The sequence below is a fragment of the Dinoponera quadriceps genome, unplaced genomic scaffold, assembly GCF_001313825.1.
Source record: "Dinoponera quadriceps isolate SergipeBrazil2010 unplaced genomic scaffold, ASM131382v1 scaffold1565, whole genome shotgun sequence".
Classification (NCBI taxonomy): domain Eukaryota; kingdom Metazoa; phylum Arthropoda; class Insecta; order Hymenoptera; family Formicidae; genus Dinoponera; species Dinoponera quadriceps.
Window position 1 is genome coordinate 1130356 of NW_014556124.1, and position 12939 is coordinate 1143294.

The following is a 12939-nucleotide window of genomic DNA, read 5'->3' on the forward strand; positions in this document are numbered from 1 at the left end:
ACAGATGGTTGATCGCTTTCCGTTGAATGAAATAATAGGCAAAATTCAATGGGCTGTAATTTAAGTGAAAGTAAAGACAGCGAAATATGGTTCCAGAAATATTTTGAAGCTTGGAGTTTACTACGGATCATTGAACTTTTCCCATTTTTCGTGAACAAGAAAGATAATCATTTGATTGTCGTGTCTAACGTGTTTTTTAATGCACACAGATTTATTTGCAATTTAAACACATTCGTGGCATTATATGAGAAATCTAAAGCAATCTTTTATTTGCAGGTAGCGCGTCCCGACAGGCGGATTAAGAGGAGTGGATACAACGGACAAGAATGAACGAGAGAACCGGTCGACTCTCTCGGAGACGGAGTGCAACTATCTTATATTTATTTATATGATATGATACAAATGAGTAGAGTGTAGCGACGGTGTGGAAGTGTATTCTAATGATGAGGAACGTAGCTGTGCGAGTCCTGCGGGCATCCCGCCGGCAGCAGGCTCGACGCTGTCTCCTCGTCCGTGGAACTGCACAGCATCCCGACTAGCGTGTAATCGACAAAGGGCGGCAAGTCCAGGTCGGCGGCTACCTGCTCCCCGTAATTGTTGACGTTCGTCCCGTGAGCGCTCGCCCCTGGAACGTTGCCCATCATCTGCGGCAGACGGTCCAGGATCTCGCAGGTGTAGTGGCAGCGCTCGTTGTTCGGGTAGAAGAAGGGCTCCGGACTGTTCTGCGACTGAACCGTCGTCTCCATCGTGCCGTGAAAGAGCCTGTCCGCGGCCTCCGCGGCCTCGTGGCTGTCGTAAGCCTGCAGTCTGTCGTCCAGGTTCATCCTGGTGGTGTTCTGATGGTGAACGACGCGGTCGTGCGGTTGATTCTTGCTATCGTTGCCGTGTTCGAACATCTGATGGTGATAGCCGTCGAAAGGATACGGCCTGTCCTCGGGACTGCGACTGCTGCGCACCGCGTCCTGCGTATCCTCGCTCTTCGGCCTCTGGTAGAGATTATTGTACTCCGTTCTACCGGCCAAGGAAGTCTGGCAGCCGATCCTGTTGTAACAGTCGACCTCCCTGCGGGACGGCAGAAGGTCCTCCTCTTTCACCTCGAAGTTTGGGAAATGCAGTCGATTGTCCGGCTGATCCTGCGGCCAGTAAGGCTGCTGCTCGTGCTCGTTCTTCGAGTTGCCATCGACGAAGCCCTTCTGGTTCTGCGGCCGGAAGTAGCTCTGGTAATGTAGCGCATCGTTCAGAGGGTGACTCTGATTCTGATCCTTCTCCTGGACGTAATGATGCATCGTCCTTCTGGAAGGCAGGCCGTTGGAGTCCTTCTCGGACTCGAAGCCGGAGAACTGTAGCCTCTCGTCCTGAGGAGGCAGGCTCAGGTGGCTGCTGCTGGAGTCCTCGCTCAGGAATTGATTCCAGTAAGCCTGGTCTTGACTCGGTTGCTTCACCTCGTACTTGATGGTGCCGCTGCCGAGGTCGAGCAAGGTCGGCGGCGAACGAGCCACGTCTTGAGGATTCGCCGGGAAATCCGGCCTCAGTGGTTGATCCAGCTGGAAGATCTCCTCCGGCTGAAAGAGATCACTGGCGAAGGGCGGAAAATCGCCGTAAGACGCTTCCTGCGGCATCTGATTCGGCAGGCAATAAGCGACGTTCTCCTGCGGCGGTACGTCCTGCAGCCAGTAGGGTCCATCCGCAGGCGGCAGTTGTTGAGAGTACACCGTCGTCTGGTGATGATGGGACTGCGGATACGGCGGCACGTTCGTCTGCAGCGAGCACATGCACTCGAAAGGTGGGCAGGAGCACGAGTATCCTAACAACAGCATGGAGAAAAAGAGTTACCCCACGAGGACATCCGTGGAATCGACGTGGGATCGGCTTCCTCACGTGGATTCCACGTCGATTCTACGTTGATGTCTTCATGGGGTAAGGCCTTTGCACGTACACATTTTTAGTCGTGACTGTAAATCCGTAAGAAAATTCACTGATCATAATCGACTATTCTTCGACGGCAAGGAGAATAATCAACTGTAATTGGCCAATTTTTGTACGGATTTATAGTTACGATGAAAAATTCGCTACGTGCAAAAGCCTTTAGTTTCGTTTTCTTCCCACTCACGCCTGTTTCAACTATCATGGTTTAAATTCAATCGGCGATTGATTCAATGGAATTGGCCAATCATATTGGTCAATTTTAGCTGAACCGATCAATGCGATTGGTCAGCTCCGTTGAGTTAATCGTCAATTAAATTCAGACCGTGATGGTAGAAACATGCATCATTACCGAAATTCAAAGCGTTCGTTTCGCCGAGTAAAGACTAATTAATGCTATATCGGGAGGCTCATTCAGATAGAAGAAAAGAGAGAGAGAGAGAGAGAATTAAATCAATCTTCCTATCTTTTTCGTGCTAAAAACATTAAGCTGCATTCAGCGACACAGAGAGGCGATTATGAATCTTATCCTCCAATGTGAACTCATGAAAAGTGAGCATTTCAAATGCTTTCAAGTTGGAAAATTTCCATTTTTCACATATTTACGTTAGAGAACAGAAAACTCATGATCAATCTCCAGATATAAAGACATGGATAGTAATTTCTATGCGTTATAATGAAATTTGTTAATACATTAAATCTGAGGTTGGTAATAAGGGTGGTAGAAATCTCTTGACCAATCACAATTCAGATTCATTAGATAGAGAAAGATATGGCGCGCAGAGGCTACCTATCTCTTTTCTTTTTGCACACGGCCTCAAGCAGTGAGCTGCTTTCCAGTATAAAATTCAATGGCGGAACGTCCGTTCGCTCCGTCTTAATCGTGTTCTTTTGCCGCGTGAAACGTCGCGTGTTTGTCGAGTTAGAACGGTTCGGTCATCGAGTCGCAGTCTTTTGACCCACCAAAGATGTTGGTAAATATCAAATAACCACTACAATATCACAATGCACGGCATGTCAAGCAACTACTACAATATCACATTAACGGCAATTACACGTCGAGAGATGTATCAGATTTCAAGTAAACACGAGAGACGATGTTTCTTTTCTTGTGATATATCGATAATAGACATTCAGGTTAATAATAAAGGTTTAATTCGGAAGGTTAGGTTAAAGATGAGATTAGCGTGAGCTACCGATGAGGTGCTGAGGAAAGGACAAGAAATTTCATGTTTTTTCCGATCGACTTTGCGACCGATCGCTGGCGCCATCTTGCGATATAGCGAAGAGCGATATGTATCAAATTCGTTTCGCGTGCTCGTAAATAGAACATGGCGCATTTTTGACGAACGTATTATAAAATGTAAAGTAAATTAACCTTTGTCGGAGATCAACGGTGGTGGCTGCGTTGCTCTCGGCTGTTCAAGTGCGTCCGTACTCGGTCTTTTAGTTCCTCTCAGTGACATCAACTACAACAAGACGCTCGTTTATTGTAATTCGTTCGTTCAATTCGTGTTTCTTTATTTGTTGCAGAAGAATGAAACGGGAGGTGAAGCCGAAGATGAAACGAGATCAGATTTGCCGGATCTTTACGTTACGGTGAATTTTTTACCTTACACCTTGTTATTATTGTTTAGTTTATCATAAAATGCGTCTTGTGATATTTTCGATATCAATAACCTTCGCAAGAAAAGATAGGGGTCATTTATGATCTCAGCAAGAGAGAGACGTTAATTAATAATATTATAATAATATTTTTGACAAATATATTCCTGCTTGTTGCTTCGCACGATTTCATATGATGTGCTCTTTCCTTGTTTCCTTCAAACAGAATGCATATTCATATATTTGGGTCACTCGTGATCCCACCTTTTTATTCACGTCCTGCTACTCCATCTTTTCTCGCGAAGGATAAGTACGTAGGAGTGTTGCAAATTGAAAAGCGACCGAAGGCGAGATGATTGTTATTCAGTCGACCGGCCGAAACACTTAAAGATTTTTATTATGATTGATATTTGAGATTAAAGATGTTTATTATGGTTGATATTTGCAAAATCTCTCACGAGTATTGTGAAGTTATTATTTATCATGAGCGAAATTCTGAATTACTTTAGTGCCCAAGGCGGCCTCCCTCGTCAAGAGGACCGCCAGTCCTCTGACCCTTCTGCCGGCACCCACGCTCCTTCTCGCCTCCGACGTAGATTTGGCCTCCGGCCGTGGATGATCGTGTTGGCCCTTGGCTTGGAAAAAGATCGCGTGCTCTGTGTGCCGCCAGAAGTGCGTCACGGGATAGCCGCAGTGTCCGCGACACGACAGTATCTCGAGGCGACCGGTGCACTGCCTGTTGGGACACGGTTTACCCTGTTGCTTCTTCCTCGCCTGCGGGCAAAATCGGGCAAAACACGTCGTCTCAGGTGCGAGAACACTGAGTTCGGTGCATCATCGCCGACGTATCGATGTTTAATTACGTGGAATAGTCTAAATGGAAAGAAATATCCGAGGGAGGTTGAAATTCGATTTACCTCGAGCTAAGGAAAAGTGATTCTTCGGCGCCCGATAGAGCCTTTGGTCGTTCTTAGATTACGTATAATAATCTAAGAAAGGAATATCACACAATCCCGCGTATTCGCGACATTCAGATGTAAACTCGAGCGTGGCTATCGATTCCCGAATTAAGGCGAGTGGATTGATCGACATTACTCGGGTGGACGCGACAATTCGCGCACGTGGAATTTCGCGTCGCGGATTGCAGGCGGCAAGAATGTCGGGCAGGCGCGCGAGTATCGCGCCGAGCGCAATTTACATTTATTATCGGGTCGGGATTTATATTTATCGTCCCGTTATGCGCCTCGCTCACCTTATCGCAGATCGCCGGTCGGAGGTGAACCCTTCCACCGCCGGGTAGTATGCACTCCTGGGAGCACACCAGAACGCCCAGGCAACTCTTCTTGAGGATCGCCACGTTATGATTGTTGGTGTTCCTCATCGCCCAACCGGAGGCATGCTTTCTCGCTTCCTCGCAATCCGGTCCGTAGACTCTCCTCACGTGTCCGTCCGCCCATTCGCACCAGGGATCGTATTCCACTACCTGAAGCAAAATCCTGTCCTCGAGATCGGCGCTGGCAAGGACGCGACGCGATCGAATTCCTCGCGAAACGTTCGCCTCGCGTGAGGAAGGAGCGAAGAAAAACCGAAAATCGACGTTTCCCGCGAGACACCTCGCATCTCGCGATTCGCGAGGCGCACCGGGAAGGAACTTACTCTCGGAACGTTCGAGTCATTTATGTCCCACTCCTGATGAGGATGCTGCTGTTGCTGGTTGCCGGCGACAGTCGCTGACATCGTCGGCGACCCCACGCGACTCCTGCAAAAGAGAGTGGATTTACCGCTTCGGTGTAAGCTTCGTGACTTCTCCGAACCCTTAATCAATGCAAATCTTATATCAGCGCGAATCGGTGTGTCCGTGCTCGCACACGGGCGAGTCGAAGCGTTTCGCCGAAGGGCCGACCTTGAGACCCTGAAGTCGCGGAGTTGTCCCCGTTGGAATCGAATCCGAGGACTAATTTAGTGTTACGCAATTGCGGCCGTGCCACGAGCACGGCAGCTGTGAGATAAAATCCCGATTTATGGTACGTGCCCGGTTGTACCTCGCGCCATACTTATGGGAGCCCGTGGGTGGCCTGACGCCGAGCACGTTCAGCGTCTTTCCGGAATCCTTATGTTCCGTATATTGCGATCGAGGCGCGGAAGATCGATCTTCGATAGCCGGGATAAAGCTACTCGCGAGATTTGTCGACGGTCCATCGCGTCCGCGAGACGCGTCACACGCTTATTTGCGCGGTAATCTAAGCGCGCGACGCACCCGACGGACGGATCTATTATAATCGCGAATAATCGGCGCGTTTACACTTCCATCGACAGCTGGTTGCTGGGGGCGAATTTTATTTGCCGCGTCTCTTCCCTAACTGAAATTTCGAGGCTATTTTCACGCTCCTATGGATAATTCGCATTTATTTAAATGGTCCGCAAAGTAAAAACCCACTTTGATGACATCACACTTGTTAACTTCTCTCTTGAATCTTCGATTTTACACAGAAAGAAGCTTCTAGATTCAAGTAAATAATTACTCCAATAATTTTTACTTGGTAATATCTACTCGATCTTAAAACATCATCGCGTGGTCAAAATATACGGGAAAAAAATTCGTCTTAAATCAATGGTAGATATTCTCACATATAATCAAGAATATTATAATCTTTTTAGAAGATTTCTAATCTTGATTTGATTGGATTTGTAGTGATTTAAGACGTAAACATCTTCTAAGAATATTACAATATTCTTGCTTATATGTGAAAATATCTATCATTGATTTATACAAGACAATTTCTTTTTCTGTGTAGGAATAAATTATATCACAAAAATTGAACCTATTTGTTGTCTTAGCTCTTACTGTGCCGTAGAATTCAAAGTTTGACACGGGGGCGAAATCTCGACCCGGGCTTGTTTCGCTTCGAATGAATTCTTTCGATGGAGATGAGCCCTCCTGCTTTATTTTTTACTCGCGCGATATTTTTCCGACGTCGGTTTCTCTCGCTCGTGGATACGAAGTCAAGCTACGCGGCAACGTTCCACGAGGGATGACAGACGCGAAGCGTGCGAAAGCGCCGGCGTTCGATTAATTCATCCCAGCAACGCCTCGCCGTATTAATAAGAACGAGTATACGACTGATGTCTGAGCGGAGCGCGCGCGCGCGCGCGTACGTTTTCCCGCTGCTGCGGTCGGCGCAAGAAACACTCGCGCATAAATCCTCCTATAAGTGTATCTCCTCGCGTCAGCTCGCGGACCGGCTTCTGCCTTTCCGCTGTTGACATTAAAGTCCGCGCTTATGGTCTGTGACGGCACTACGGTATGCGAGAGACATCTCTCGCCGACGAATTAACCGAATTAACGTGCAGCTAAACCCTTCCTCGTATATCACATCGCGGGCGGATTTTCAGACTCCCCCTCACAATTGGTAGAAGAGTCTCGCGATTACCGAGCGATTGAGCGAATTCTCGCGCGGATTAAGACTCCCGAGATCGCGAATCCCCCCGGTTGTCTCGTGAAAATGGTATCACCGCGATTCGCGAAACGTCGCGCGGAAATCATCAGCCGATCGCGTCCTCGCGCGGTGAAAGAGCCAGTACGCGGTGGGCAACGGCCTTTCTCTCGATTCCGCTAATTTAAGCAGACACTCGGCCCTTTATTCACTCGCTCGGGATTTACTTGTCACGACTGAGAGCGCGTGCTTGTCGGCGACGGGACATTCGGACGACGGAGGGATTCGCGCGCGACTCCTACGGCGCTTGTACGCGTTACGCGCGTTAGGTGCGCGCACGCATCGTTCCCGTCGGTTTTATCGAGTCGCGCCCGGACATTTACGATCCTGGAACACCTACTCGAGAACGCCTCATCGCCCGGAGGTCCCGTCCTCAACGGCGCGGACCACCTCGTGAACCTCTTTCACGCTGACACGATCACTGTCGGAGGAGCCGCGGCGATTCCAATTGCCGGCGATTACGGCGATGCCCGGCAATCGCGTAAAGCACGTTTAACTGCGTCCCACGGATTCGACGCGAAGGAGCCTTTATCGCCTGGCGATATTTCGTCCAGATTTTTAATGCCGATCATTCGCGGCGTCTCGCTGCCGCGATGACTTCTTTCGCCACGCGTCGCTCGAACGTTCTCCTCGTATTTCGTCGGGTGAATGCAGAAAATCACACTTGGGCATCGTGTTCTCGCTTAAACCGAAGTCGTACGTACCCATCACCGTCCGACGAATTCGAGAAGTTGGAATTGAATTAATAAATTTCCTGAGTAATTTCGGTAGCGCGAGCGCGTATATCTCGCATATCGATTATCATCGCCGCGATATCGCACGGCGATATCGATGACCACCGCGAGGAGGATGCCGTATCCTCTTCTACCTGGCGTTCCACGCCAGAGGTGATAATTCCGCCATTCTTTTTCGACGGTTCGTTATGCATAGCGAAGAGAGGCAGGCACGCGAGGCGCGTTTGCTATACGTTACGTCGACACCTTTTTCTGTCTCCCTCTTCTCTCTCTCTCTCTCTCTCTCTCTCCATGAAAACGAGGAGGATAGAATCGAGCTGAGAGGACAAGAAAGAGAGAGAGAGAGAGAGAGAAAAGGCGCGAGGAAAGACGAGGACAGCGCCAACGGAGAAGAGAGCCAGCTTAGGTGAATGATTGCCCGGATCGGTGATAAAGTCATCGCCTTTAGCACCAAGTAAGATGATACATCGGCGGACGATGCTGCGTCGAGATTGTCCGGAGAGTCGAAGACGTACGCACACGCGCGTGAACACACGCGTGCATCGTGGAACTCCGTTGATTCGTGAGAGAAAGAGGGAAACGTTTAAGAGGGAAAGAAAGACGGGGAAGAAGAGGGAGGGAGGACGTCTTCGTTTCTCTTTCTCGCGCTATGGTGGTATGGGTGCGTTCAGAATTTCAGATATTAAGATAGATACGCGCCGCGCGACGAGGCCACTAAAATATCACGAAGGGCGCACCGTGAAAAGGAAGAAATTTCTCGCTCTGTCCCTTTCCGCTTCGCCCTCTCCGTCGCGTCCTCCTCCTCTCGGCTCTCGAGCTCTCTCCCGATTTCTCTCTCATTTCCCTTTCCCCTCGTCCACCCGCTCGTTTCTGTCCTCTCGCTGTCCGTGTTCGTTTCTGTTACTAGCCGCGCTACGTTCGGATCTTTCCGCGAGATTAGCTCGCGGAGTTAATCTCGCGCCTCTAAACGAGTTAATCCCCTGCGCCTGAGCTTTTGATTCGAGTTACTGCCCGTGCCGACATTCGGAAACACGACGCCGATAGTTATATTACCCGGAACCTATCTTAGCTGATATTCGTCCCGATTTTTACAGCGAACGAATTTACACTCATGATTACATTAGACAAATTATGCGACGCTCCGCACGAGAATGAGAACATCCGGAATCACTTGTATTGTAAAAAATTGCTGAATAGGCAATTTTCGTCAAAGTTCAAAAAATTATATAATTCAATTCAAAGAATATATGATTCATTATACCACGGGGAAAGTAAGTTTCTTTATTTCTAATTATTGCTACGAGACGCAATGAAAAGTTGGTTGCAAACCCGTTATAATTTCGGGTCTCCTAAAATCTCGCTATTATCCTCGTCGTATCTTTCTGAGAAAGAAAAGACGGCATTTAATAATCCGTGTATTGACAACTCGAAAAGTCAAGTCGCGCTAACGACGTTTATTTTTCTTCGCGCGATAAGCCCACGCGGAACTCGACACCCACGTCGTACCATCTTTTCGGATCTTCGCTCGCGATCGACACGAGTCAGATCGCTCGATTTATATTCAACTCGAAACCGTTCTGCGACATCCACCATTCAATTCACGAGGCTCTCGAAGTATATAAAAAACACTGCACCTGAACTCGCGCCGTAAGGCGCGCGCGTTGTTAATAATAGCAGTGAAATAAAAGATCAGCACAGGACGAACCGACGATTTATTTTGTCACCGATAATGTGGGCCGCGTCTCAAAATCGTTCTCGTCAGTTAGTTTGCATAATTTCACGATCCGTAAGTCGAGTGTGGATGGAAATTCGTCGCGCATAACTAATCGCACGAGGAGAACAGTTTCTAATTAATTGCTCGGCGACGGAGAACACATGATCATCGGAATATATCGCGTAAAAAATAATTCCCTGTGATAAAATTGAAAATACTACGCGTAAAAGATTAGTTTTAAATGAAAAATAAAGATTCTCATATATAAGCAAAAATATTATAATCTTCTTACATTTTTAATTGTTGAATCGAGTTCAAGTAATACTCGCATCAATATAAATCCAATCAAATCAAGATTAAAAGTCTCCTAAGAAGATCATGATATTATTGTTTATATATGAGAATATCTATTCTTGATTTAAAGACATTAATTAATGCAAGAGGATGTGCAAAGATTGTAAAGGAGATCTCGAGAATGTACGTATTGTTGACATGAGAGCTGAATGAACGTATTTTTGGCGAACTCATTGCAAGACACATGTTCATACTCAACTGCATCCTACACTGAAAAATAAGTTTGGTTGGATTTACCTGACAATGGACAACCAAACATATTTTGATCGAAGGAAACAGAATTTCTAGTCATAAGAACCGAACTTGATTCGTGAAAGACGCTAGAAATTCCGCTTCCTTCGAGCAAAACGTGTTTGGTCGTTCATTATTAGATAGATCCACGAAACACATTTTTCAACGTATCGAACTGTATCTTAACGAGCCGTGTATCGCGAAACCGTTTCTTTCCGGATTTTCGTTCGCGATCCTTATTTCGTGACCCCATTCGAAGACAACTGCTCCGAATGAAATCGTCCGTTGTCCGTCCGATTGTTTCGAGTCACGACCGATGCGCTGATAAAACCGCAGACGTTAGGAACCAACTTTCGATCGTTCGTCGTTTCACTTAGGTCGATATCCGTCCGCGATATCTGTCCGCTTGCGAACGTCCCGACGCGTGATCTCGAATAGCAGAATGGAGCAGGTGGGAGATGGCGCAAAAAACTTGGCAAAACACACCGAGGCTCAATGAAACGCGATAGAACGAAAGAAAACCGGTCGGGCTGGATTTTTGTTAATCCGGCTTTTTGCCAATTCCGCACGCCGCTCCGGGAACGTATCCTGAGAGCGCGGAGACGAAAGATCGGCCGGGGGAGGAGGGAGAAGGACGCGCGTAGAATCACTTTGACCGGCCAAATTTAGAGAAGCACGTGGGTCGCCTTATATGACGCCACGCGACATTCGTCAATTAGTGTCGCATAATCAGTCTTACGGTACCATTGATAGATTCATGCGAGCTCGTTAACCCGCGCGTTGCCGATGTCTCACGAGTTTGTCGCGGTAAAGTCTCGATCGTTCAGGCCAACGTCGATTTCGCGTCGCTGCATTCATTGTCTCGATAAACGCGAGACATCGCGAAGTCGTTCTCCCGGGAGTGATTAAACGTGCGAAACGTCACTCTGCCTTGTCCTGCGTAATATCGTTGAATTAATACCGAATAAACTGTCAGCTTCCGTTCGGCTGCCGCGACATAAAAGGATTCACGAGCGGTGCTCGCAGAGGGGGCTGCGGGTTCAAAGGGTTCCTCGGAGCGGTAGAGAGCGGGAGAGAGAGAGCGTTCTTGAGATTCGAGATAAAGGGGGATCGTCTTACCCGCGGACATTCGTTTAATCTGTCTTCGAGGTGTTGGGCTGTGATCAATGGCGAGGCGGCGGTACATTCTTAATCGGGTTTTCACGAACCGTCGAGACCGCTGCCTCTCCTTTCCGATCTGGAATCCTCGACTGTCCCTCTACCTCTCGACCGATAGATCAATTAAAAGATTTGCGAAAGTCTATTTTAGATGTTGCTCGGCATTGCTCTTAGCTCGCATGAGCACCAACAGTGCGACACGGTCGAATTAAAAAAAAAAATGTATCAATAACAATAAAAATATAACGCGATAGTTAGGTGGGAATATTTCTTATACTTTTTAAAAATATATATGAAGATATGATATATTTCACTTCGTTATAGTTAATTTACGCGTTGTGAATTCGTTCATTGATGGGAGTTGCACCAATGACCACGGGTCGAGTAACGATCGTGTTAAAGTCGTAGATGAGACGAGCGCTTGATTGCTCGACTCGAAATATTTTATACGCTTCTCGGAACAGCTTTTCATACGCTCGTAATTCCATCGTCGAGCCTTCAGCCACTACCGTCGACTAAAATTTCTCCGTGAGAATCTTTATCCCCGACTGTCGTCTATCGAGAGCGCGCTACAGTGTAATATGCAAGAGAATTACAACGGTAAAATGAGGAGCGTTTTTGATCAAATTTACGAGTATCGAAGAAGCGGACTCCCGCGTACGAATGGTCGTGCATGACCTGATGAGGCGCGCATGTGTAAACGAGGGGTTTCTAGAACACCCAACGTCCAATCAGGCCCGTGATAACGCCCACACACCAATGGGAGACCCGCAGAACGCCCATTGATTAGATACTAGCTGAATCTCTTGTTGCCTGGAAGAAGAGAAATCGATGCCAAGTGCAAAAGCTACCAATTTTTTGCACTTGGTCTCTATCGAATCGACCGCCGAATTTTGTTTTCTGCGAGCTGATTCAATGGCTATGTTTATCGAATCGGTGTCCAAACAATCGTTTGAAATACACGATGATTTCAATTATAATTATTTATATTCAATTATAATTATTGGGCACAGTTCGCTTTGAATATACTTTGAATATACTTAAGAAAGTAGCATTCCTTCAAATATCGATATCGATTAAGCGAAACGTGAGAAGTTTTAATTGAATATTGAATGTCCCGGAAGTTAATTATGATCAATTGATTAATCATGCATATCATTATTCGTCATTATTTATAACTTATTTATGCTAGAAGCTGTGAAAATGTAAATATCTTCGTCTGTCAAAGTTAGCGAAAAACATCTTAAGTTGCTTTGAATATTAAATATAATATGAATAGTGAATCTCTCTCTCTCTCTTTAAAATATTTTCCAAATTCAAGTTCGAACCCATTAACTGCAGTATTCCAAAGAACAGATACAGATTGACATCGAAACATATTGTTCGCTTCGTTCAATTTATACAAACATATACTCGATCGGTGAATTGTACGGACGGTAAATACTTACAGAACCACCATAGTCGACGCTGTTTCGTAAATGATGTCTCGGTGCTCCGGTAGCCAGTCACGACGGACGATCCGCGATTACTGCGAACGTTCTCCCGGCGATTTATCACAACCGCGGAATGCGCAACTTCCGGTCACCGGCGGACCACGAGGGGTCTGGCACTTCACTACGAACTAGGAACAGTTGCTCGGAGTAAATCGGAAATCCGCGAACATTTCGATCGCCGGCGTCGTCACGGGTAACGATCGCTTTCCTCGGGGTCTGTCATTTTGTCTGTC

General features: G+C 47.1%; 1 protein-coding gene across 1 annotated transcript; it reads right to left on the bottom strand.

Moving 5' to 3' along the window:
- Positions 1–437: 437 nt before the first annotated feature.
- On the bottom strand, positions 438–12672 carry LOC106746697 (transcription factor glial cells missing). Its single transcript, XM_014623515.1, has 6 exons — positions 12662–12672; positions 5185–5287; positions 4781–5011; positions 4033–4302; positions 3302–3392; positions 438–1804 (listed from the first exon to the last, which is right to left on the bottom strand). Exons 1-6 carry the CDS (start codon positions 12670–12672, stop codon positions 438–440), a joined length of 2073 nt encoding a protein of 690 aa, XP_014479001.1.
- Positions 12673–12939: the final 267 nt, after the last annotated feature.